The sequence below is a fragment of the Cynocephalus volans genome, chromosome 8 (genome assembly GCF_027409185.1).
Source record: "Cynocephalus volans isolate mCynVol1 chromosome 8, mCynVol1.pri, whole genome shotgun sequence".
NCBI classification, from domain to species: Eukaryota; Metazoa; Chordata; class Mammalia; order Dermoptera; family Cynocephalidae; genus Cynocephalus; species Cynocephalus volans.
The window spans coordinates 89,270,777-89,296,773 of NC_084467.1; the positions used below are offsets into that span (position 1 = coordinate 89,270,777).

General features: G+C 40.6%; 1 protein-coding gene across 3 annotated transcripts; it reads left to right on the forward strand.

The window, feature by feature from the left end:
• The first annotated feature begins 10,845 nt into the window (after nt 1–10,845).
• On the forward strand, nt 10,846–15,302 carry S1PR1 (sphingosine-1-phosphate receptor 1). 3 transcript variants are annotated; one of them, XM_063105120.1, is made up of 2 exons: nt 10,846–11,141; nt 12,723–15,302. In XM_063105120.1, the coding sequence occupies exon 2, from the start codon at nt 12,889–12,891 to the stop codon at nt 14,035–14,037; it is 1,149 nt and encodes a 382-aa protein (XP_062961190.1). In that variant the 5' UTR covers nt 10,846–11,141; nt 12,723–12,888; the 3' UTR covers nt 14,038–15,302. The 3 variants fall into 3 exon arrangements, with proteins under 3 accessions (XP_062961190.1, XP_062961191.1, XP_062961192.1); XM_063105121.1 differs by having other exon boundaries at nt 10,846–11,034; XM_063105122.1 differs by lacking the exon at nt 10,846–11,141 and adding an exon at nt 12,284–12,367.
• The last annotated feature ends 10,695 nt before the right edge of the window (nt 15,303–25,997 follow it).

The window sequence follows — 25,997 nt, forward strand, 5'->3', positions numbered from 1 at the left end:
ATGAACTTTCAGAGGACTCAGGACACTGAGAAGATCCTAAAAGCTTTGGTGGAGGTGGGGGATGGGGCGATAAACTGTTCCATTTATTGTGGCTGTGTAACAATAAATTGCTCTAAAATTTAGTGGCTTAAAACTATAACATATCTATTACATTTCATGGTTCTTAAGAGACAAGAATCCAGGCATGGCCCAGCTGTGTGGTTCTGGCTCAGGGTCTTTCAAGAGGTTTCAGTTAGAGTGGCTTGGGCTGGGGACATTTCAAAGGTTTCTCTCATATTGATTGGGGAGCTGAAATAGCTGGGGCATCTTGGGTATTTCTCTCTCCCTCTGTCTTTCTCTCTCTCCTCCTTCTATAAGGTGTCTTATAGAAGGAGGTTATGATTTGAATGTATGTGTCTGTCCAAAATTCATATGTTGGAATTTAAACCCCAAGGTGATTTTATTAAGACGTGGGGCCTTTGAGAAGTTTTTAGGCCATGAAGACTCTGTCCTCGTGAATGGGGTTAATGCCATTATAAAAGAGGCTTCAGAGAACTTCCTGGCTCTTCCATATCTTCTGCTATGTTAGGATGCAGCAACAAAGTGCTGTCTTGAAAGCAGAGAGCAGCCTTCACCAGACACTGAATGTGCTGGTGCCCTGATCTTGGACTTTCCAGCCTCTAGAACCATGAGCAATAAATTTCTGTTGTTTATAAATTACCACATCTAAGATATTTTGTTATAGCAGCAGAAATGGACTAAGACAATCATGATGTGAGCTCTAAAGGAAAGAGAGAGAGAGAGAGAGAGAGAGAGAGGGAAACCATATCACTTTTTATGACCTAACTTTGGAAATTAGTCAGCATTATTTGCACCTCTTCTGGTTACAAAGAGCCACTAGGTTCAAGTAGAGGCAACATAGATCCCAGCCATGATAGGGGAGTATAAATGCTATATTGTAAGAAGGGCACATGAGGAAGGACAGGAAAAACCAATAAAAACAGCATATACACAAAAGATAAGAAATCAGAATGGCATCACAGTCTTTAACAGCAACACTGGAGCCAGAAGACAATGGAACAATACCTTGCAAATTCTCAAGGAAAATAACTTTCAACCTACAATTCTATACTCAGCCAAACTATGAAAAAGAGTGAAGACAGGATAAAGACATTTGTGTATGTTCAGCTTCTCAAGGAATTTATTTTCCATATTCTCTTAACTAGGAAATTCTTGGAAACTGAGGTCCATCAATAGGAAGGCATAAACAAAGAATGAAGGAGATCCAGGAAACCAGGCTCCAACCAGGAAGGAGGTAAAGGGAACCCCCAGGACAACAACTGTGCAGCTGCAGGGACTGGAGAGGAGAACAGAGGATGCAGGAGTGATGTCTCCATGAATATTATATATTTTCTCATGTGTCTGTCCTGACAGTGTGTGGATGAATTGATAGCAAGTACATAGGAAACTGAACAAAGAAAAAAAGAATACTAAACAGTTTGCGTGAAAGTAAATACAGTACACACATGGCTAAACTGTGAGTAAAATTTGCATAGTCATAATAACACTAAAATTAATATTTCATCTATATTTGAAGGATGGAAATTATGGGGGTAGAGGAAGCAACAGTGTGTTTTAGAGAGCTAAATCCTGACATTCAAAGGACAAAAGCAACATCTAATATCTAAAATTAAGAAAATAAAAAAGTGTTATCATAAATAAGCACATTATTAGAAAACAGGGAGACAAACACAAAAGGAAAAGTGAAAGAGGTAAAAGTAGTTACCACAGGGGGGCAAAAATAGGGGGGTAGGAATTATTTTTAAAGTTAGTGAGTTTTATAGAAATATTTCATTTTAAACATTATGTATATATATGTTTGATCAAAATAGAAATTATTACTATTTTAAGAAATCATGAATGGTAATTTTTGTCAAAATATGGAGGTTTGCACCCATGTTTTCTTCTCCTCCCAATCCCACTTTATACAATAAATGAACTTACAAAGAGAATGAGAGAAGAAACAAGAGCCAGGTAGAAGTTAGGGAATGGAGGGCCCTTATTTAAAGAGAATATAACACTAGCTATGAAAGTGAATATGTATTTAGAATAAAAAAAGACATTACAACAAATTACTAATTTTGAAAACATCATGAGTCATAAAAATAAGAATATATGTATTTACTGCCTTAAGCATTTCATAATACTTTTTTTCTTGCACCTTTGGCTACATATCCTTTGATCTCATCTTCATGGAATAAAATATTAAAATATAATTTTTCTTTAGAGAAAATGGAAAGGTAATTTAGTCTTCCTTCTGTCATGTTTGATTTGTTTATTTTTATTTTTATTTATTTATATTTTTCTTGATGGGTTAGAAAAGTTTCTTTCAGCTTCAAAATTCATTATTTGTAACATGTAGGTTTTTAGGACTGTTACCAAACTTAGGGAAATTGCTATGGCTTTTTCTTTTCATAGATAAGCTGTAAAATTTCAAAGTACCTTAAGGGTTTTTATTGTGCTCTAATTATAAATACATTTATATTGCAATAATCATTAACATATTTGTTATTAATGTCTTTATGCCATAGTGACATACTTTGAACTTTATATTGTCTTTGTTCATGTCAGTTTTTTTGTGTCAAGTCAGCAGGAAATTTATCTTTTTATAGTTCTTATGATTCATGCACTTCATTATATGGATTATCAACAGCCCAGATCTATTCAAAACCTATATCTTCCTTTTTATAATGTATTATGCCCTTGCTATGATTTAAATAATTTTTGATATAACTTGTTTCTCAACATCATAATATTTTCTATTTACTTAATTGCCATTTTGTGTTGTTTTTGTTTCATATTCCATTAATTTTTAATCTGAATTTTCTCTCAATCCTTTAATAAATAAATTTACAGATGACAAAATAAAGTATCTTTTATACGAGTCTAACTAAGGAATCTATAATTTCTCAAATATTTTATTGAAATAATCCTAAATTTATTTTCAAATTGTAATGGTCATACCCTGCAAATTCCAGACATACGTGAAAATTCTGATGAATCTTTTTTGTGTGATTCCCATCAAAAATGAAAAATGTATGACATATTTATAATTATATACACTGACTTATTAAATATATTCTGGGATGAAGAGGACTTCTGTTTTAACTAGGTGTCAATGAGAATCAGATTCCCCAATTACAATGTACACATGATATCTGTGGAAGAATTTTCCCTAGGCTAGCTTCTGGTTCAGAGACATGTGAAACAGGCCTTGCACATTTGACAGACATGGAGGGTAGTTGAAGTAGTCTTGAAAACCATTTCTACACTGGATGGCTAATAATCATATGGAAGGATTTTACTCCATTTCTGTTGCTTATAATAAAATACCTGGAACTGGGTAATTTATAAAGAAAACAAAATTATTGCTTACAGTTTTGGAGGTCGGGAAATCCAAAGTCCAGGGAACACATCTGGTGAGTATTTTGGTGGTGGCAATAGTGACCCAGGTGTCTCACATGGCAGAAAATGGCAGATCAGAGAGAGACTCTCATGTGTTTTCCTTTTGAAGCCCTCAGAACCATGCCTCTGACAACCATTAATAATCCATTCACTATGGCATGGTCCTACAATCTAATCACCTCTTCAAGGCCCTACCTTTCATTTACCATAATAGGATTTCCCATTCTTTTTATACTGTCACAGTGGAGACTAAGATTTGGGGGAACATGAATCCAAAACATTCTTCCCTTGGCACCCCCCAAACTCACGTCCTTTTCACATACAAATACATTCATTTCATCCCCAAAGCCTTAACTTGTTTCAACTCAAAAGTCCAAAGTTCAAAGCCCCATCTGTGACATCAATACAAGTTATCTACTTCCAAGATACAATGGTGGGAAAAACATAGGGTACATATTTCTATTCAAAAAGGGAGAAATAAGCCAAAGTAAGATGTAACAGGTCCCAAACAAGTCCAAAACACAGCAGGGCAGGCATTAATTCTCAAAGCTTGCAAATCGTGTACCTTGACTCCACGTTTGACGTCCTCTGCATGCTGGTGCACAGGTTGGGTCCCCAAGTCCTCAGGCATCTTCACTTCTATGACTTTCTTGGTCTGAGGACATGCTTTAGCTCTTGTAGGCTGGGGTTGCATGCTGGTAGCTCCACAATTCTGGGGTCTCCATGCTGGTCCTACTCTCACGGCTCGACTAGGCAAGCTGCTTTTGGCGTTTTTCTGCTGCAACTCTGACCCCACGATTCTGCTTGGCATTGCTCTAGTGAAGGCTGTCTGAGGTGACTCCATCCCTGTGACAGATCTCTTCCTGGACCCCCAGGCTTTTCCATATACCTATTGAAATTGAGGTGGAGGCTTCCAAGCCCCCACAGCTCTGGCATTCTGTGGTCCTGCAGGCCTAACACCACATGAATACCATTAAGGCTTCTGGCTTGTATTTACCAAAACTGCAAGTCTGGCTTTACCTGGGGCCAATTTAGTTACAGCTGGAACAGCCAAAGCAGCTGGGATGCTGGTGTGGGAGCAGCATCCTGAGTTGGCCCTGAGCAGCAAGCCTGTGGATGGCACCTTGGCCGTGTTCCCTAAGAACATTCTGTCTCCCTAGGCCTCTGGGCCTGTAATGGAAGACACAGCCTCCAAGAATTCTGAAATGCTTTCAAGGTCACTTTTCCCCTCTCTCGATAGTCTCTTTCTTTTATACTCATTTCCTTAGCAAAGGGCCTCTGGGCTAAACCCTTGCTTTTGTTGCCAGGCCAAAATTTTCCAATGTTTTGCCCTCTGCTTTCTTTTGAATTGTAAATTCTGGCTTTTCCTCATGCCATTTCTGCCATAACTCAGCATAGGCTGTTGCAAGTAGCCATGCAGCTTCCTGAATGCTTTGCTGCTTAGAAATTTCTCCTGCCAAATACCCTGGGTCAGCGCCTATAATTTTCACATTCCAAAAAATTGAGGAGCACGAGCAGAATGCAGACAAGTTCCTTGCCAGTTCATAGCAAGAGTGATCTTTGCCCCAATTTCCAATATGTCCCTTCTCATTTACATCTGAGATGTCCTCAGAATGGCCTTTACTTTCCATATTTCTATCAGCATTCTGTTTGTCACTGTGTAACCAGTCTCTAAGACATTTGAAACTTTTCCTCATCTTTTGTTCTTCTTCTGAGTCCTCCAAACTCCTCCAACCTGTGCCCAACACCCAATTCCAAAGTTGCTTTCACATTTTCAAGTATTTGTTATAAGCAACACCCCACTTCTCTGGTACCAATTTTCTGTATTAGTCAATTTTTGTTGCTTATAACAAAATACCTGGAGCTGGGAAATTTATAAAGAGAACAAAAATTTATTGCTTACAGTTTCTGAGGCTGGGAAGTCCGAAGTCCATCTGGTGGTGGCGACAGTGACCCAGGGGTCTCACATTGCAAGGTGGTGGAAGCAGAGAGAGCAGGAGAGACAGACTCTCCTCCTCTTTTAAAGCCCTCAGAACCACACCCCTGACCACCATTATTAATCCATTCATTATGGCATTTTCCTACAGTCTAATCACCTCTTCAAGGCCCCATCTTTCAATTACCATAATAGGATTTCCCATCCTCTTAACACTGTCACAGTGGGGGTCAAGTTTTGGGGGGACACTGAATCCAAGGCATAGTCCAAAGTTAACTTCCCTTTAGCCAGATTCCAAAAATGCCTTTGGCACTTCAAAACCACCCCTATACAAGGTGGTATGTAATAGAAGGAACTTCCTAGTGGAATACAATAGCAGTCTTAGCCAATCTTAACTAATTTTGGTTAGAATACCTTCCTTTTAATATTTTATAAAAACATATAACCATGTATACATATTGTTAGTGCTCTTTCTAGGACCAAGGAAGTGAAGGACTCAACTTTAAGCAACATTAGTTTCAAGGCTAATTTGCCTCTAACAACAGCAATAAAATTTGAGAAAATGAATTAATGTGTGTAATTGGCTTGACAGACCAGGGAAAGTTGAAACCTGAGCTAGTAGCAAGAGGATCCTAGAAGCAAGCTAAATTCCCACTACAGATCCTCAAAAAAGATCAGAAATTAAAAGTTCCACTTATTTCTGAAAGTGGTGGTAAATGCTGATCTGAAAATAAAAAGCTTGATTGTAAAGCATCCACTATAGTAGCGAGAAAATGTTTTACGCACACCCCACCACTTCTCTCAACCCTGCTATACTCATTGCTTTCATTTTCTCACTTCCCATTCATTTTCCTTTGTGATTTTAAAATAAAATTATATTAATTAAAATAAACAGCTAAATTTCTAGCCCTCTGTCTCCAACCTGTACAGTAGGATAAGTGCCAATACCCGCACTCCAGCAGAAGACTGAAGGTTTATCTCCGAATGAGTTAAATCAGAGTCTTTGGACTCAGGGACACCTAGTAGAGCTGAATGGCAAGATTCCTCCTCCTCCTCTTCCCCACTCTTCTTCCTTGACTCACTAGGGAATATGCTGCAAAGCAGACAGATTTTACAATTCCTCTCTGGTTTAATCTGTCTGCCTAGAAGTAGAGATCTCCAGATTTTAACATTTGGGTTCCTCCAACAAAAGTGGGCAGCCTGGTCACCTACCACTCCTCCACTGACAAGCCCTCACACAAAGTTTTTAATTAACTTTCAGTGCATCTGTTTAAAATATGAATGGACAGCTAGAAATCACCTGACAATTGGGAAAGACTTTGACACAAAGGACCAAAAACAAAACAGATAGGAAAATGAGACAATGAAGAAAATAGAAGAAAATGCCAACAACAAAAACATTCTAATATCCTTGGAGACAGGTAAAGGTATAGCACCCCTGGAATAAGAAGAGGGTTCTGTAAAAATGTAACATTGAGAGAAGAAAACGATAGCACTTGGAAATTAAAAGTATTATAGAGGAAAGGGAAATAAATATTAACCAAAGGGGTAAGAGATAAAGTTGAGAAATCTCTAGGAAATTAGAACAAAAAAATAAAAATGGAGAAAATGTAAAAGTAAAACATAAGGAAATTTAAAACTTAGCCCAAATGATCCACAATACAAATAGTGGAAGTTCCAGAAAGAGAAGAGAGAAAACAGAGATGATGAAGTTATCAAATAAATAATTTCAGATCATTTCCAGAATTGCAAATGAATTGGAAAATCAAAGCATATCATCTTGTCATTCTGGAACACTGAGAGAAAGGGATGCTTCTAAAAACATCTGGAGACAAAAAATAGTTATATGTGCAGTTTTGGAATCAGAGTAGCTTTAGATTTTTTTCTCAGTAGACCTAGAAATTAAAAGACAAGGAATTCTCAAGGAAAATTACTTACAACCTCTAACTCGACACCCAGCCTAACTATTAGTCAAGTGTAAGAACAGAATTTTAAAAATATCAGACATGCGAGGATTTAGAAAGTTTATAACACAAGCATACTTCTTAAGGGTAAGTGAATTAATACTCCTTCAACATGGCAGAAAATCTATATAGTGTCGAAAATTGATAGTGAAGAAATAGAGGTATAAAGCATGGGATTTAGAGTTTTGTAAGTAGCCACCAGAAGAAAGAAACATCAATAAGACTACCCAGTGACTGGGAGAATTGGAGGACCAGGGAGCCTCTGAGTATTGATGTTCTTCCTTTCAAGTTTTGCTCTATTTGATATTTTTTAAACAATCTGCACATACTACTTCAATAAAATAATTTATTTGAGAATCAAAAAAGGAAAATGAATGGAAGGATGGAAAGCAAGATGATGGAAGCAATGACTATAACAGAGTTAGAGGTGGTGGGAGACATTTTCTTTGTAGTGTAGGGGACTCTTACACATATGAAGCTCTTCAATCCACACAATGAGTAGAAGAGAAAAATATCATTATGCCATTTTAGAGATGAGGAAACTGAGGCTTAAGGAAATTAAAGGAACTGGCCCAAAGTCACACAGCTTAGAACTGGCAGTGCTAAGGCTGAAGCAATGTTTGTCTGGCTTCAAGGCTCAATCGTGTTCCACTACGTAGCTTTGAATGTTGGCAAACAAGAGAAGAGAGATATTGGAACCTAGGATGAGAGGATGACAGTGAATTTTGGCAGAGGAAACACATAAACATTCATGTAAGTTGAAGGTAAAGAGTCATCAGAGGCTAAGAATTGAAAGTACCAGAGAGAGAAGGAATAATTGAGTGGAGTTGGAATAGCAAATAAAAATATTGCTCCCTCAGTTACAAGTGAATGGCAGACTAACAGCAAATTTTTTTAGTATATGCCCCAAAGATTGAGTGGTATTTTATCTGGCAACCCTTAAAGAGAGACACTAAAGCATGCATAAAGAACAGCAAAGCTGCTTTGACATCAGAAATTTGGAAGGGAGCAACCTTAGTGTGAGTTGGGCATCAGATGGCAACCTCGGTGGGAGGAGAAATAAGATAGGAACAGTGGACTTGGCTTCCAGGCAGCAGCAGAAAGAGAGCTGGGCTAGCTGCCAGGAGATAGCTTGAGGTACAATTCTTAGGGCCTTTCTTGAGAACAGCGAGTGAGAACTAGAGACTTGGAATCGGCAGGGTAGCCATTGCTGGAAAAAGCTTTGTCTGCTTTTTAATTTTGCCTGAGTGATCATCTACCTTTTACATCTCTTACCTGTGTACTAAGGATACATATTACTAAATAATTATTGACAAAGTATTTGGATTCTTTAGAACATTGGCTCAATATTATTAAATGTTGTCATCACCAATGATATTCACAAGAAAAGGACTGATTTCTCCTATGAAATTCTTCGCCATGTTTGAGGTTTATCATGGTGGTTTAGCGTAACGGCTGAGTCTGCAGCCTGTCTAGGGTCATATCCCACATTAACCAAGTTGCTTAATATGTCTGGAACTCAGTTTCCTTGTTTGTAAAATTAGAATAAGAATAGTACCTAACTTGTAAGGTTATTGTAAAGATTAAATGAGTTAATATGTGTAACACTAAAAGTATAAACTTACATTAGATATCATAGGCAGACAGTAAGATATTTTAAAAACATTCATTGATATAGGTATGGATGTATAAACTTTGCAAACATGCATAGTCAGGAAATAAGTGGTTTTTAAAGGACATTAATTATATACATTTTGTAGACATGTTCAGTCAGAAATGGGTACAAATTTAGAACTTTAAATCTAGAATCTGCTTTCTTTCAGGAATATTCATACGTTTCAATTCCTTAACTGTTTATTGACTGATGGCATTTGAGCTTGGAGACAAGGCATTTGCTGTATTTAAACTTGAAACCTAGCCCTGCCACTCACTAGCTGGGAAGTCGACAATCACTTAAGCAATACAATGGCCAACAATGCTTGCTTGCTTCACAGAGAAAAAGTGTCAAATTAATCTATCACATGCTTGATACAGATGGAGTGTGCAATTCACTTTAATTCCTTTCCTTTTAAAGAACTTATAAGTTAGTGTGTGGGGGTGTGGCGGGAGGGGGGGCGTTGCTAAGTCCCCACTTCTGTCGCGCTGGGTAGAGGGAACATATCTCCTCTTTTAAAGTAAACCTTTTAAATAAAGTTAAGTCCTCAAATACAGTCAGAGTCTATTCTGGAGTCTGGAGGACCATCATCTTAATTTCCACGTGGCATGCACATACTGTTTAAATTTGTGGTACCTGTTGGGTGCAACGCCATTGATGAAGGGGTTTTAAGCAGCTGTGAATTAACTGTCATTTTTTTTTTTTTTGCAAATTCATAAAATCCCAGAAGCCAGGGGTCTGTTGTTTATTCATTCAGCCTCCTTCTGAGTCATTCAGGTACAGGGTGTGTCAATTGAAACTGCACAGCGGAGGAAGTTTTGAGTTCACATCTGCCAGGATGGGAACGCAGTGCGACCAGGGACTGGGTGGAAACCTTTGTGTTAACAGTAGGGCAGGTGTAGAAGTGCCCTGAGCTTGTCACTCAGACAGATCTGAGTAAGGCCACCTCTCAGCATCACGTTCTTAAGCAGCATCTAAGCAAAAGGAAAAGGTGGGTGAAGTGTGAGTATTGAGATTTGAGGGCCTCTGAGCTGCCTCCCAAGTAGAAAAGGGCTCCGGGCCCCAGCCGGGCAGCTGCAGGCACTGGGCTGGGCTGGCCTGGCGGCCCTTTGGAAATTCCTCAGCCGCCCATACTTAAAACATTTCTCAGGACCCGGCAGCAGCCCACCTCCTTAAAGGCCTCGCCACCGGCCAGAATCTGGGACACACGGCCTGACATTGCACCCAGATGAGTGAGGGGAAGCCCCAACCAACATCAAACCCCGCACTGGCCCATTTCACTGTGCGGCCCGGGAAAGCCACTTTCTGCCCCTCAGACTGCAAGTTTCAAAGCAGCACAGGGATCAGGGGTAGATGGAGGAGAGGGAGCACAGGACGCTTCCAGTCCATTCTCCCTCCGGGGCTGCTCGTCCCTTCCTACCTCTCGCAGCCCCTTCCCAGCCTGTCCTCCACAGAGCGCAGCCGGGACTCGCCGGGCAGCGGCTCCGGTCTCCGCTGCCCGCGCGGAAGTGGCCCCGGGGGCGCCCGGCCGCGCTCTCGGGACTCGGGTCCTCCAAGGGCTGCGGAGGTGGAGGACTGGGGGAGTGTGCTGACTGCCTCACGGTTGTCCTCTGAGCCCTAAGACTTTTCGGAAGAAGAGTTTTCCAAGGCTCCCCACCTCTTCTCTTTTCCAGGACTCGGGAGAATCCTCTTCGGCGCCCAGGCGCGGCGGGGGCCGTGATTTATACACCAGAATCCAGAGGGTACCAGGCTCCGCCCCTCTGTGGTTTCCCCCCCGCCCTGGTTGGGGAGGACTGGGTCTTTTTTTTCTTTTTGCTTCTGCCCCAGATCTTTCCTGGACAGTGCATCTCAGCAGCCCAGATCCGGGGGCCCCCAGCCGCCGGCGGAGGGCGTGGGGGTTACAGCATTGACCCCTCCCAGTCTCTTCCAACCTCGGTGCGGCGCTCGGCGACTTCGCCTCGCAGTCGGGCGTGGGCCGCGGCGACAGGGGTTGGCCACTGGAGTGCACGGCTGCGGAGGAGGAGACCCCGGCTCGAGTAAGTTTGAGAGAGCGCGACGCAGTCAGTCGGGGGAGCGGCAAGATGCGGAGCGCGCCGTGCAGACCCGGAGCTCGCCCGGCGCCACTTCGTCCTGCCTGAGAGAGGTAGGGGCTGCGGGCGGCGCAGACGCGGGCCGGGGGGCAGCGGCGTCAGGAACGAATTTTAAAACCGGAACAAAGAAAACAAAACTCTGAAACGTGCATCTCGGAGCAACTACGGAGCTCAACTCAATCGGATTGTTCTTGGGGGTACTAGTGATTAATGGAGTTTGGAAAAGGGTTAGTTCCCAATTGTAAGAACAGATTGGCGGGGCAGAGTGGAAGCTATGGTGTTCGGAGGAGGGGACGGAAAGGCTTTTTTTTTTTTTTTTTTTTTGAAATCCTATGGACAAAGAATATGGGGGTTGGGGGTGATGGCTTAAACTTGCACTGCCCACAAGCTGGGTGTAGAATTAGATGGGGGAAATGCGGAGCTTCTTGGCGCGAATAGCATCTGCTGTCCGGGGAATTGCTGGGATTGCTGCCTCCTCTATTACAGTACTTCACTTTTAGCACATTGCTGTATTGCCCCGAACCATTTAAACAACTTAAAAACAGACTTTTGTTGACCAGCGCCGTGTGTCGTACTTTTCACACTTTTCTGAAAGTTCGATGGGAGAAAGCAACGCGTTGGGGACTGGAATAAAATAAAACTGCCCACGCAAGCTTAGCAATGCCACCGATTTCTGTTTAGGCGAGTTGCTGGAGAGTAGTTCTGCACTCGAAATTAGGAATGCGGTGGCATGTATTATTACCGTCAGCAGTATAACCTCTCTCGTGTGTGTGTTGGCTAAATTAAACTAAAGATGCTTATGCTATCGAATAATGTACGAAACTTCTGTGACTTGTGCAATATCTTATGAATGGTTTTCACTGAATGCCTTTAAATTTACTTGCACTGTGTTGCGGGGGAAAAAAGAAGAAGAAGGAGAAGAAAAAAAGACAAGGCAGAGCTCTAAGCTTTCCTGTTTACCGCAAGGCGGGGCGGGCCTGGCTGCCTACACCTCACCGCGCCCTAGGACCCCAAGCACACCTGCTCCTAGAGGGTTATTAATAGAGCCCCCCAAATGACTTATGCTGTCAAACGATTTTCCCGCAAATCTAAATTCTTGCATGGTAATTAGGAGGTGGTGCTCGTCTCTCTGGGTTGGGGGGGCGTGGGGGGAGGAGGTTAGAGGCTTTTGGTCTCAGCCTTAGGAGAGACCGAGGGCTGGTGGTGAGTGCGCAGCTGAGCTGGTGTCGGCTTCAGACAATCTCCCTGCTGGAAACCCAGGGGAGGAGGGGCGGTCAAGGTGAGGGAGAGGGGCAGCCCACTTCTGTAGGTTTCCCATTTCCGTATGAGTTGATGTGACCATAGAGTTTTCATCTTGTCCAGTTGGGATTTTCAGTTTCGGCAAATTTTTGGTTTTTCTTTCTCTCTTTCCTCCCTCTCTTCCTTATTTATTATTATTATTATTTTGCAAAAACTGATAATTTGATTTAAAAACAAAAAACAAAATACAAAAAACAAAAAACCCTTCTCCCTGTGCTTTCCCCAAGTTTCCTTAAGACAAATCAACAATAAAATTGGAGCAATGCCTTAGCTAGAATGAATTATGCCAGTGTACAGTGGCTTTTCCCTGACTCTCCTCTTTGTGACTTGTTTAGGGCGGCGGTTTCCGAAGCCCTCTCCAAGCCAAGGAAAAGCGACACAAAAAGCCTGGATCTTTCACTGAACCGTCCTTGCAGCGAGTGAAGGCTCGCTCTGCCTCGCCCTCTAGCGTTCATCTGGAGAAGCGCCACCCCCGGGTTCCTGGGGACACAGTGCAGCACCATGGGGTCCACCAGCATCCCGCTGGTCAAGGCCCTCCGCAACTCGGTCTCCGACTATGTCAACTATGATATCATCGTCCGGCATTACAACTACACGGGCAAGCTGAATGCCAGCGCAGACAAGGAGAACGGCATTAAACTGACCACGGTGGTGTTCATTCTCATCTGCTGCTTTATCATCCTGGAGAACATCTTTGTCTTGCTGACGATTTGGAAAACGAAGAAGTTCCACCGCCCCATGTACTATTTTATCGGCAACCTAGCCCTCTCAGACCTGTTGGCCGGGGTGGCCTACACAGCCAACCTGCTCTTGTCTGGGGCCACCACCTACAAGCTCACCCCCGCCCAGTGGTTTCTGCGAGAAGGGAGTATGTTTGTGGCCCTGTCCGCCTCCGTGTTCAGCCTCCTAGCCATCGCCATTGAGCGCTATATCACCATGCTGAAGATGAAACTCCACAATGGGAGCAATAGCTTCCGCTCCTTCCTGCTCATCAGTGGCTGCTGGGTCATCTCCCTCATCCTGGGTGGCCTGCCCATCATGGGCTGGAACTGCATCGGTGCGCTGTCCAGCTGCTCCACGGTGCTGCCGCTCTACCACAAGCACTATATCCTCTTCTGCACCACGGTCTTCACTCTGCTCCTGCTCTCCATCGTCATTCTGTACTGCAGGATCTACTCCTTGGTCAGGACTCGAAGCCGCCGTCTGACCTTCCGCAAGAACATTTCTAAGGCCAGCCGCAGTTCTGAGAAGTCGCTGGCGCTGCTCAAGACCGTGATTATCGTCCTGAGCGTCTTCATCGCCTGCTGGGCACCCCTCTTCATCCTGCTCCTTCTGGATGTGGGCTGCAAGGTGAAGACCTGCGACATCCTCTTCAGAACCGAGTACTTCCTGGTGTTGGCGGTGCTCAACTCCGGCACCAACCCCATCATTTACACTCTGACCAACAAGGAGATGCGCCGGGCCTTCGTCCGGATCATGTCCTGCTGCAAGTGCCCCAGTGGAGACTCCACCGGCAAATTCAAGCGACCCATCATCGCCGGCATGGAATTCAGCCGCAGTAAATCAGACAACTCCTCCCACCCCCAGAAGGACGATGGGGACAACCCAGAGACCATTGTGTCTTCTGGAAACGTCAACTCCTCCTCCTAAGACTGAAGGCTGCCGACCCATGGGAAGCGCTCTTCCATGGTCGCCCACCACCCCCGCGTGTGGCCCTCGACTGCCGCCAGGGAGGAGCTGCCTGGAGCCAGAGAGAGGGAGTGGGGGGAAGCACGAACAGCCTGGTGGCGCTGGGTGTTGGTGGGTAGAGTTAGTTCCTGTGAACAATGCACTGGGAAGGGTGGAGATCAGGTCCCGGCCTGGAATATATTTCCTCCTCACTGGAGCTTTGATTTTGCACTGAGCCAAAGGTCTAGCATTGTCAAGCTCCTGAAGGGTTCATTTGGCCCCTCCTCAAAGACTAATGTCCCCATGTGAAAGCGTCTCTTTGTCTGGAGCTTTGAGAAGATGTTTTCTTTCACTTTAGTTTCAAACCCAAGTGAGTACGTGCACTTCTCCTTCTCTAGGGATGCTCTGCCTATCCCACCCCACCTTCCTCTTCTCATCCCTCCTCAAAATTCTTTTACTTTATATTTTAACTACCTGGTATTCTTCAGAACTGTAGCAGGTAGGCTGTGTTAGGTAGGTAGTCCAGGAGGAGACGGAGATGGTTTAGAGATGTGAAAGCAATTTTATTTGCTGAGGCCAAAGTTTCCACGTAAGCTGGATCAGTTTTTGGAATTTGATTGAAGTCACTTTGATTTTTTTTTTTTTTTTTTTAAATCTTTATATCCATGTGGTTGAGATCTGCATAAGGAAGTTCACTTTATTTAAATATCAGCCGGAATCCTTAGTGCTACAGAAGAAACAAACAAACAAGGTGAAAACTGAGTGGGGGTTAATTTTTGTAAACCAAGGGAGATTTCTTAATGAATTTCTCTAACAAATACAATATCTGTCTTTGGCACTTTTGTTGATGTTTATTTCAGAGTATTGTGTAATTCATTTCAACCAACAGGATGGTTGATTTTGTTGTGTTTAAAGTACTTTTCATGAGTTTTGAATGTATTTGTTTCAGCAGAGGTCATTTTTTTGGATTTTTCTAACCTGTGTTAACACCATTGAATGTGTATTTCTTAAGAAAATATCACCCTCTTGTACCCTTAAAAGCATTACTTTAACTGATAGGGAACCAGAAGTTTTTCAGTACAACTGTTCATTAGATAGTAACTGAAGATGTGTATAAATGTTACAAAGAATAAAAATATATTACTGTCTCTTTAGTATGGTTTTCAGTGCAATTAAACCAAGAAATGTCTTGTTTTTTTTTAAAGGTAGTATTTAATAGGTTTCTGACCTTTGTGGATCATTTTGCACATAGCTTTATCAACTTTTAAACATTAATAAACTGATTTTTTTTTAAAGATTCCCTTGTGAAGAGCATTTTTAAATATAATTATTGAGACATTCTATTTTGGCAATGTGGCTGATTAGAACCAAAGTTAAAAGAAAATTTCTGTTATTCTTTAAAGGATCTTACCTTGATTAACTAGGGTGTGAAAAAAATGTGGTTTGTTTAGAAACCACTCTATCTTTTTCAGGAAGAGAAACTTCAATAAGTTAAGATTGAAGAATAGTAAAGAATGAGATAAAAACCACCAACCTTCCTAATACCAAATTGGAAAGAAAATGTAAGTTCTAAACTGCATTCAAGCCAAACTAAATTAACTACAAAAATTCTGTTCTAGAACATGTTTTTTTGAAGAAATATACAATAATGTGGTTGTAAATCTAAGTTAAATTATGAGACTCAATGATTAATTCAAACACATCAACAAAAGCATACATTCTTGGCCTTCTACCAATGAGCTAGGGAAGTGGGAAATAATATTAAATCACTTTATTTCTCCAGGACATCGTTTTGGCTTTTCCCAGCCTTTCTTCTGAACCTATGAAAGTATATAATATCAATGAAGTAGCTAGTTGTAGAATGTGGGCTGATGAACATAGCACCTTTTTTCTGAAAATTTTGATTCATAGTATCCAAAAGATTCAACATTCCTAGTCATTAATATCCCCAACTGCAAAATGAAAGCAAGGTACTTTGTAAGCATCACAGAATTATTGTAATAGTTAATTCTTGTTTTGATATTATTGTCATCCTTACTGGGGATTAAATCAAAGTATTTTGGTGTGTTTGGCTCTCCGGTCCCATTGTTAGTTCCAGAATTTGTGCTTTCAAGTGTCATTGAATATGCACAGGACACAGTTGGGACATGAAGATAAACCTCACCTAATAGAGTAGATGTCATTTCTGGGTAAGGTTAACTGTGGGAAACAAAAGTGTGTTCACTAAGGAAACCTTCGGTCACAACCTCCAGTTTCCTGAAGGAAATGCCAAAAATGCTCCCAAGACAAAAGGCTGGAAACAAACTGGAATGTCTCTATCCATCTGTCTGTTGAGGCGGAAGGAATGATTTCATGTTACACTCACTTCCTAGAGCTTTCATTACAGAGTCAAGCATAATGGAAAAGCAAGTCCATTTTGTGTTTCTATAGAAGATAAAATGTTTGCACTCTTGGACTTATCTTCATAAGCACAGTGGTGACTCATGACATAGGAGAAGACAGGATGGGGAACTGGTCTTGGTGGGGTAGGGGGAGATTATTGGAGAGAGGAAAGACAGCCTCACTTGCCCACCTGTGAGCACATTATCCAGTGATTAGATGTGCTTTCTTCCTGGAAACCTTAGGCAGTGCATTTCATTCTAAGAAAGCTAGACAATCATGGACCATGATTTTCCTGGGCAGATATGTGGCAGAGCCCCAGTTCTAACCAAAAAGCAAAGGCTAAGATGAAGGAATCTTTGGTTGTATCCCAACTTGAATATCTGGTTTTTATTCAGTATACTCCAAGAAGTTAAGAGTGAGGAAAAAAATCTCAGTAACTATATGTTTATACTGAAATATATGCATGCAAGGTTTTGATTAAAAACCATATGTAGTGTTTTTCAAGAGGAGTAAAACAGACAACCTGGGCCATACTTGGCATATTCTTGTAAAAAGTTCAATTGGCTCAAAATACTCAGGAAAGACAAGAAATGATATCACAAAATATTTTCTCCTCAACAGCATTAAATGTGGTTACTGTTTTATAGAACATTCAAACCAAGATCTTATTACAAAGATTTTAATTTTACTTCTTTTCAAAGTGAGTTAATTTCTGCTATGGACATCGCCTATGTTAAGGATATGCCCAATGCATGTCCTTGTAGAACTTCCAGCCGGGATGGCACTTTTTGTATGATTTTGACTCTTCATGCCTCTGTTTAGTATGTCACTGAGATCTGTCCCATTTTCTAGGCAACTATAACTGAACTAAGTAGTAGCTTCCTTTGGAGCTACTACTTGGAAAGAACAACTGAGGACTTGAAGTTCAAGTAATTCTGAGTATTAGCAATCCCATTTTCAAATGAGAAGCAGGAAATAGATAGTACTGGAGTGACCCATTAAAGAAATATTCTACCTAAGAAACTGTTAAAGATTTGACCTTGCAAATAGTCACTGGCTCAAGACTTAATCTCTAACTAGAAACCATTATTCACCCACAGTATTTGTAATAATGAATTTCTGTAATCTCTGTATGACATTCAGCTATTCTTTTTTTTTTAAAATACGGCTTGTTCCATACTCCTCAGCTGGAATGGTTGTGTTTCCTGTGGACACCTAACTAATTGGATCAAATTGGATTTGATCTCATTTATTTCCAGACTAGACTTGTCTGTGTTTTATCTACTTAGGTTATAAACACCTGAGAGAGAAATCATAACCAATAGAAACTTCCGTAGGACCTATCAGAGTCTTCTTTCACCATGGACAAAGTAAATTCGTGATCATGAGAAGTCAAACTGAATTGCATCATTTCCTTCAAACTCCCCTCTTGTTCTTTTGATGTGTTTCACACAGTCCAAGGAAAGAACTCAAAATACTTTTTTATATACACCGTTGCATTCTCTGCCATACTTATTGGAGCTAGAGTCATCTTTCAGAATACTCAAGCAAGCAAGCTTTACTTGAAAAACTAAAATCCTTTAGATTGTCTGCAAAAAAAAAGTACTTTTACCCAGTGTCAGAAGAGATAGGAGAGATGAGAGGAAGATAATAGTGTTAGATCTGAATTTAGTTCAGTCTTTTTACAATCTTTGACAAGAGCCAGGGCCCAGAATGATTTTGGTTCATGTTGAAGATCTCCTAATACATCCTACTGGTTGTTTCCTGTGCTTTCTTCTCAGATCCAGACTCTCAAGTGATTCCCTTTTTCCCTGCTCTCTTTTTAATCCCTTCAAGGACCGAAGGATTAAAAATCAGATTTAGCTCTACGTAGAGCCATTTGCAAAAGCAAAGTGTGGGTTGCAGATTTGAATGAACAGAAATTGCTATATTTTGTTTTATTGAAGCATCTTCATGGACCCAACCAGCAGCTTGTATGTTAATAATGGATAAACACATTGTGGTAAATTCATACAATGGAATACTGATGGAGTTTGGTAGTGTTGTCCCCTCCAACACTCATGTGGAAATTTGATCCCCAATGTGGCAGTGTTGGAAACTGATTGAGTCATGGGGGTGGATCCCTCATGAATGGATTAATGCTCTCCCTGGGGGAGGGGGGATTAATGAGTGAGTTCTTGCTCTATTAGTTCCCGTGAGAGCCTGTTGTTTAAAAGACCTTGGCACCTCCCCTCTCTCTCTTGCTTCCTCTCTCTCTCTCTTGCTTCCTCTTGCCATGTGATCTGCTAGTGCCTGCCGGCTGCCTGCCACTTTCCACCATGAGTAAAAGCAGCCTGAGGCCCATGCCAGATGCAGCTGTCCCAGAATCATAAGCCAAATAAGCCTCTCTTCTTTATAAATCACCCAGTCTCAGTCCAACACAAATGGACTAATACAAGTACTGTTGCAGTTATAAAAAAGGAACTACCACTGATGCAACAATTTGCATGAATCTCAAAACCATTATATTGGGCAAAAGAAGCCAGCCACAAAAAAGAACATACTGCATGATTCCACTTAAGTGAAGTTCAAGAAAAGGTAAAACTAATCTATGTACTTAGAAATCAGAACAGTGGTTGCCTGGAAGAAGGGGATTAACTGGAAAGAGACATAAGGGAACTTTCCAGGCTGTTGGCAATGCTCTATGTCTTAATTTTTTAGAGTGTTGGTTACTAACATGTATATGTTTTTCTAAACTCACTCAACCATATTCTTAAGACTTGTGAGAAAAAAAAAAAATCAATATGGTAGACTTCCACGTCTGGGTATGAGGGCTATATGGGACTTTATGAAATTATGTGAAGTTTCCATGAAGTTCAATAGAATGTCGCAAAAGTCCCAAAGTGTTCCATAGAAGGAACACATGCTCTTTTATTATTATCTAATGCCTCAGAACCAAAGCATTAAAATGCTAAATAATTGTGACCCAATGGTACTCTCTTTGTTTCTATAGGATGGTAATTTGGTTCAGTATTGGTATTTGTAATCCCTAAAGAATTTCTATAACTTGGAAGAGTCTATAATGAAACTGTCACGATAAAAGTTTACTGACATTCAGATTTAAGTCCTAGGAATATATGGTGGGTTGTAAATAACCTTATGAAGAATGGATTTTTATGTACTGGCAAGGATATGGAAACATGTTAGTATTGAAGACACACAAACCAGAGTGCACAAAAACATTTCTTACCATAGCCCCCTGACCAAACCTATAAAAGGCATTCAGTCAGATAATAACACTTACCTTGGTTATAAATGTTAGAAATAATGGGCAAAGATGCAAGGATATGGAAGACAAGTTTATGCTCTTGAGCATTTTATAAGCTTGCAGCTGGTTACATTTCCTGTAGTCAGTCCTGTCTAAGGATTGCTTCCTTCAGCCAGCACTGGGAGTAGCTGGGCAGAGGTGAAGTGCCTCAGGTGCTGCACTGGTCCTTGAACAGGCTGATTAGATGCAAAGTGGGAATTGGAACAGGAAAGAAAAGGCAGTGCTACCTGGGCTGACAAGAGATGGTGGGGAGTGGGGTGAAGGTGGTAAGTTGCTTTTTTATTTCCCTAGAGCTCTAACCCTATTATTCCTCCACTTTTCAGTTGTCTTGTTGATACCAGGAAAGAAAGAACAACTGTGGAGGAAGCACTGGTGTAGCTCATGCTTCCCGGTCCTGCCCCTCTTGATAGGACCATTCACCCATCCATTCAACAAGAACGCTTGCACTATGCTGTGTGCTATGGATACAGGGGCAAACGATAAACAGGGTCCCAGCCTTCATACAGTTGTAAGATTCATTCTCCCAGCTCTGGTGTTTCAATGGCTCCTTCCCTTTGGGATCCCGGGATCCTCACATGACAAAAACAATTCTCTTTTTCATGAATTTGTTCATTGTCATATACTTCCCCTAATATAATTCTTCAGCAGTGCAGATCATTTCATTTAGCAAATATGATTAATGTTGGAAGCTTTTCATCTTTGGCTTTTAGTTAACTAATATTTTTAAATAACTTAAAATTAAACAATGGGGAATTAACTCCTATTTGGAATGAGGACAAGTTCTTTATGTTATTGGATGTTGTTGATAAATTATCACTATTTGCATTCTATTTTTCAGGTTGTTCTAGACCTCAAGTGATGAAGAAATAACCTTATGAAATCAAAGCATTCCATATTGTTTTCAGTTTCTATGTCACCTTAATTTATGCTTTTCTTTCCAGAGCACTACTGTGAACTGTGCTCTGGTGGAACCACTTGGGTTATAAAGTGCAAATGAAGTCTACATTTGAATATCTTAGGTGATGTCCTTGTTCAACCTGGATGAAAAAAAAAAGGAGACAAAAATGCAGGACTCAAAAGGAGACTTGACATGTGCTCTCAATTATCATTATCATTATGAGCAAACTCATCTAATGGTGAGCCATTGTAATTCATCTAGAGGACTTGAGAGAAGAGCCTAGGTATGTCTTTGAGTGCTGCATGTTCAGGGATTACTTGATAAGAGGGAGCTGGGGCTATCTCCCTGACCAGACCAAGAACTCTGCACCTCAGTCTTAGACACCAACACTCCTGAATCTGAGCTGGCCTGCCATGTTTACAAGGAGGACCCTGAAGAATGCCAATAGCTCATCTGCCTGCTCAAGTGCCACATTTACCCCTCAAAGCTTAAGGGCTACCGGCGGGAGGATGAGAGGCTTCATTGTTTTGTACAAAGGAGAGCTTATTTATTTCTAATTTTGGGATTTCTCTTGCTCCCGTCTAGACACTTCAGGGAAAAACAAATTTAAGTCACCAGTAAAGTTATGTTCTAAAATAAGAGAAGACTTGTGCTAAAGCACTTGTAAAGACATTAACTATCATATGCCTAGAGTTTCTTCTCTCAACAAGCTTCTGCAGATCTTTTGTGGCACCAGAAATAGTGGTTAGCTCTCACATGCTGTTCTGCTTCAGCTAGCTTCATGCGGCCACCTGCAGAAATAGTTCTTGGTTTCTCTTCCTTGTCTGGGTGCTGGTCAAGGGAGCTTTCAGAAAAACACAGATTTTCATATTCCCACTCACACGTGCAAAATGAACCAGGATATCAAAGAATTACCTAGATCATTCAATCTATAAAACCTTTTCCCTCAATTAACTGACTATTTTATGTCAACACTTTTTCCAGTTGAATTTGTTACATTATAAGAGGCACCATAGTAGAGTTGTAGAATTATAAAGCATTTAGAAGACATACCCACAAGAACCTTCTAATTTAAGGGAGCAAAAGGACCCATACAATAACATATAGCTTGAAAAGCAGTGATGTGTATATTATCTCATTTTATGTATTCATTTTGTTAATTTGTCTTTTAAAAACTATGATCATTCAGTGTTTTATCTTTTTTTCACAATCAGTGATTTTGAATTGTGGTCTGGGTTAGCAAAAGTTGAAATGTGTTTAAGTAATTTAAACATCTCTGGATTTGTGTCAAATAGATTCTGTTCTCTGTTCATTTGCTAAGGAACTTGATACAACCCAGGTTAGTTGCTGAAGTAGTGTAAAATGTAAAGGAGATATACCTGGACTGCACTGTCCTATCATTAACAGGGCACTGTAGGGACAGGAGCTGTGTTGAGGTTTATATAGCCTGCAGATAAGGAGAAACTTTTGATTTCTAGGATTGTTCATTTGGTATCTGTCTACACTTATCTGGGTTTTCTATTAGATTTGTAAAAAGGCTAGTTTTGGGCCTTCTTACAGAGTTTAAGTAAAATGCTAATCAAGGCACTAGAGTATACAGTTGTCTCTCAGTATCCAAGGGGTATTGGTTATAGGACCCTCATGAACACCAAAATCTGTGGATGCTCAAGACCCTGATATAAAATGGTATATCACTTGCATATAACCTATGCACATTGTCCCTTATACTTTAAATCATCTCTAGATTACTTATAATCTCCAATACAATGTAAACAACATATAAACAGTTGGTATACTGTATTTTTATTTGCATTATTTTTTATTGTTGTATTGTTATCTTTTATTGTTTTTTTTTCTTTGAATATTTTCCATCTGGAGTTGGTTGAATCCATGGATGTGTAACCCAGGAATAGGGAGGGCCGACTATACATTTGGAGTTTGCATGTTAATTCCTAAATGTTTAGAGCAGCTAACTACTGGAGGCTTGGTATTGTGGGGTCTTGGATAACTAAATACACCTTAGCTATCCTACTAGAGAAAAAAAAAATCAATCTTTTGTTTGTCTTCTCAAAAAAGAAACGAATTAACTAGTTTCTCCCTAAAGCAAAAATTTAGAATAAATGTATTCAATGCAGTGCTCAGTATTGTTTGAAAACCTGAAGTATTCTTAACTTAAGGAATGGTCAACTATTTTTTCTTTGTGCGTTAAAAGATTCTTTCTTGATCTTTGGATAAATGGATTTTTGAAAGCAATATATGATTTCCAAATTCTCTAATCTCTAGAGTCTCTTACAAGAAACAGTTTTTCTACATAATTTTTGCCTAATGTATAGAATAAACTTATGGAGAATTTGGACCAATTAAATTAACATTGAAGAAAAAAAAGCACACAAGAGATAGGTTTCATTGAATAGCAATGTTGTGTGATTAAATGTGATTTCTTCCTGGTGAGGGCAATTTTCAGGCCACCACAAAACTGCCTTTTGTCATATCAGGGTTGAGTTCTGGCACTGTGATTTTACTGGTGGTTTACAGAATTTTGGTTCACATGGAATTGTGTGTCTGTGTTACCACAGTAAGTTCACATTGGGCTTTGCATTTCATTATCAATTAAGAATGCACCGGTAACTGGGAGGAAACTTCTATCTGGAGCAAAGTAATGAAAACATTTTCTTATTGTCACAAGTACTTTAACTTCTTTCCTACTTTCCTTTATATATATCTAAAGGAAAAAGAGAAATTTATATCCCATACAGAAGTTTTAGACATCAGGGATTACTATAGTTTCTGTTATAAACTATCCACATTCTTTATATGTCACTCCCTGAACTTTTCTGTAATTTGAAGGAAATCCACAGCATTCACTCTAATTTCAGGGGCTGTAACATCCTAGCTAAAGCAAATAAAGTTGGCAGTGTCATTTCCCCTTCCCAAATTCTTTTTTTTTTTTTTTGTTTGGTAAATTTAAGGCAGAGCACAAATTGAGGGTGAAACTTTGTTTCCCATATTTTTGAACTGACAGAATGTCACTGGGATTTGTGGCTGCCTACTTGAATAATCTCTCGGGACAAACACCATTCACATTTCATGGCTCTTGCTAGGAATCATTAACAGCCCACTGCAGGGTTTTGCTTTTCACTTAACTTGTAAGAGAATGAAGAGGCCCTGCCAAGGTTCAGAAAAGGATAACAAAGCATAAGCTCCTTAATGGGATGAACTAACATAGAAGTATAAGTACACCGAGCCCTTTCCCACAAGTAGGACCTGATTCAGGCATTCAGGCTGACAGCCATCATATACTGGGAAACAGCACTATGGAGAAACAAAAGTAATTTCACTGAAATGAGCCAAGTTATGAGCTTTGGGAAAATAAGGGTATATCTGTTTAACTTTGCTGACATCAGCATCTCTGTGATTTATAGTGTTTTTCCACGGAACTGGGTATATCTAGAATAGTAGGATCTGGAAAGCATTTACGTTAGTGAAGCACTCTTTGAATTCAGCCTTAAGTAGGCCACGACATCCTTTTATATTGCGGAAATGTTTGCATATATTTGTTGGTTAATTAACATATCTTATAAAGTGACATTTTATATGCTATACATGGCAGAGCAATTGGAAGGCAGTTGTAGTATTAAAACGGCTTCTGGTCTAGCCCCGATTCCTTAGAGTGTTGCGATGATCTCCATCTGTTTGCCACAGCATGGAGCTAGCCAGTGTGCTTCCATCATTTGGTTTTCAGGGGTCCCAGGACAGATATCTTGTTAAATCAGCTTCATGACTAGCTGCCAAAGTAGCCACTCAGATCCTGAGGCTGTTGCACTCCGGCAGTTGAGGAGCCTTCAGAAGCTTTCCTAGTTTACTTAGATGTAGTTTTTCTAGTCTATTTAGATATTATGATCAGTGATTGAGCTGCAATACCTGGAAGAATCAGGCAGAGAACTATCTGGAGAAAAGTGGGCCAGGAAGGGACTAATGAACTGGAGAGTAAATGTCCATCTCCATGGAGAAGGCTTCATTTTTCTCCAGCATTTTGTCAGCAGCTGAGAGTGTAGGCCCAGTTATTTTAGTGTTCAAAAGGGAGCTTTTAATGTGGGTTTTAATGTATAATCTCCTGAATTTTGAATACTGGTAGCTAATTCAGTTTTAAAAAGGGGGCTGGCCAGTTAGCTCAATTGGTTAGAGCACAGTGCTGGTAACACTGAGGTCCAGGGTTCAACCACTGCGACGGCCAGCTGCCAAAAAAAAAAAAAAAAAAAAAACGTATACAGGCCACATGTGACATAATAGTAGTCACACATGACCTCAGGGCTCCTATTTTGCCATCTGATTTATATTTATATTGAAACAGCTGTGCTCCCAGAGTTGAACTACTCACATGGGTCCACTATATGTGCCAAGTCAATTCCACATTGGAGCAGTTTCCTTCTGGTGGCCTAGGATGCTACAAGCATGGGTGGAGTAGGGGAACAGGCCAGCTCAGGTTCTGGGGCTATGGGGTTGGGCAGACTTTTTGTGGGCATATCTGACCATTGGAGGCTACCACATATCTGGATGGTATGTCTCCCACTCCTGGATTTCCACTATACAGCACAAAAACAGTAGCATCTCAGCCTTCTTGAAGGTGCCATCTTGTGCAATGTAGTAGCATAATGGGAAAATGAGACAGGCACATCATGTGCTGCATAACAAGCCCTTTCCAAATGCTGGTTCCCTCCTTCGTCTTCCTATTCTAAAATTCCTTTAAACATTAAAAGCTTAAAAAATGTATTAGCAAGTCTGACTTTCCCATTTTCTGACCAGCTATACACAACAATCTGTCCCCTAAAGAAGAAGAATCTGAGGCAAATGAGGTTAAATAACTCCTCACATAGCGAGTTACCTGTGAAGCTGGGCCTTGCTTTTTCCATTACACAGAGAAGCCAGGAAAACTTCCTCAGGCTTCCCCAGACCTATGATCACAAACTCAGTGAGTTGGAAGGGACCTTAGAGAGTAAGACGTCCAACTGTCTCATTTTAGAGATAAGTGACTTGCTCCTGACTTCTAATCATTTTTCTTTTTCTTGTGCTATTTTGAAATCATCGTTGCATTAGCAAGAACAATATTTGTATTGCTGCTTACGTTTTCATTTTTATCCCTCCAGCTTTATTTCTTTTATATCCAGCCAGATTTTCTTTAGACCCTTAGGCTATCAGCCCTTGCTCATTTTTATAACTAGAGTAAGTGGAATGCAAGTCTTAGAAATTACAATGATTTTGCTTCTGCAGCAGTGTGAATGTCTGTTGAATTTAGAGGGAGCCACAGATCAAAGCAGAAGGGTGTGGCAAATGTTAACGTAGATGATGGCGTTTGAG

What these genes read in the sequence shown, in the direction of transcription:
- S1PR1 (XM_063105120.1), top strand. Translation starts at nt 12,889, where the DNA reads ATGGGGTCCACCAGCATCCCGCTGGTCAAGGCCCTCCGCAACTCGGTC.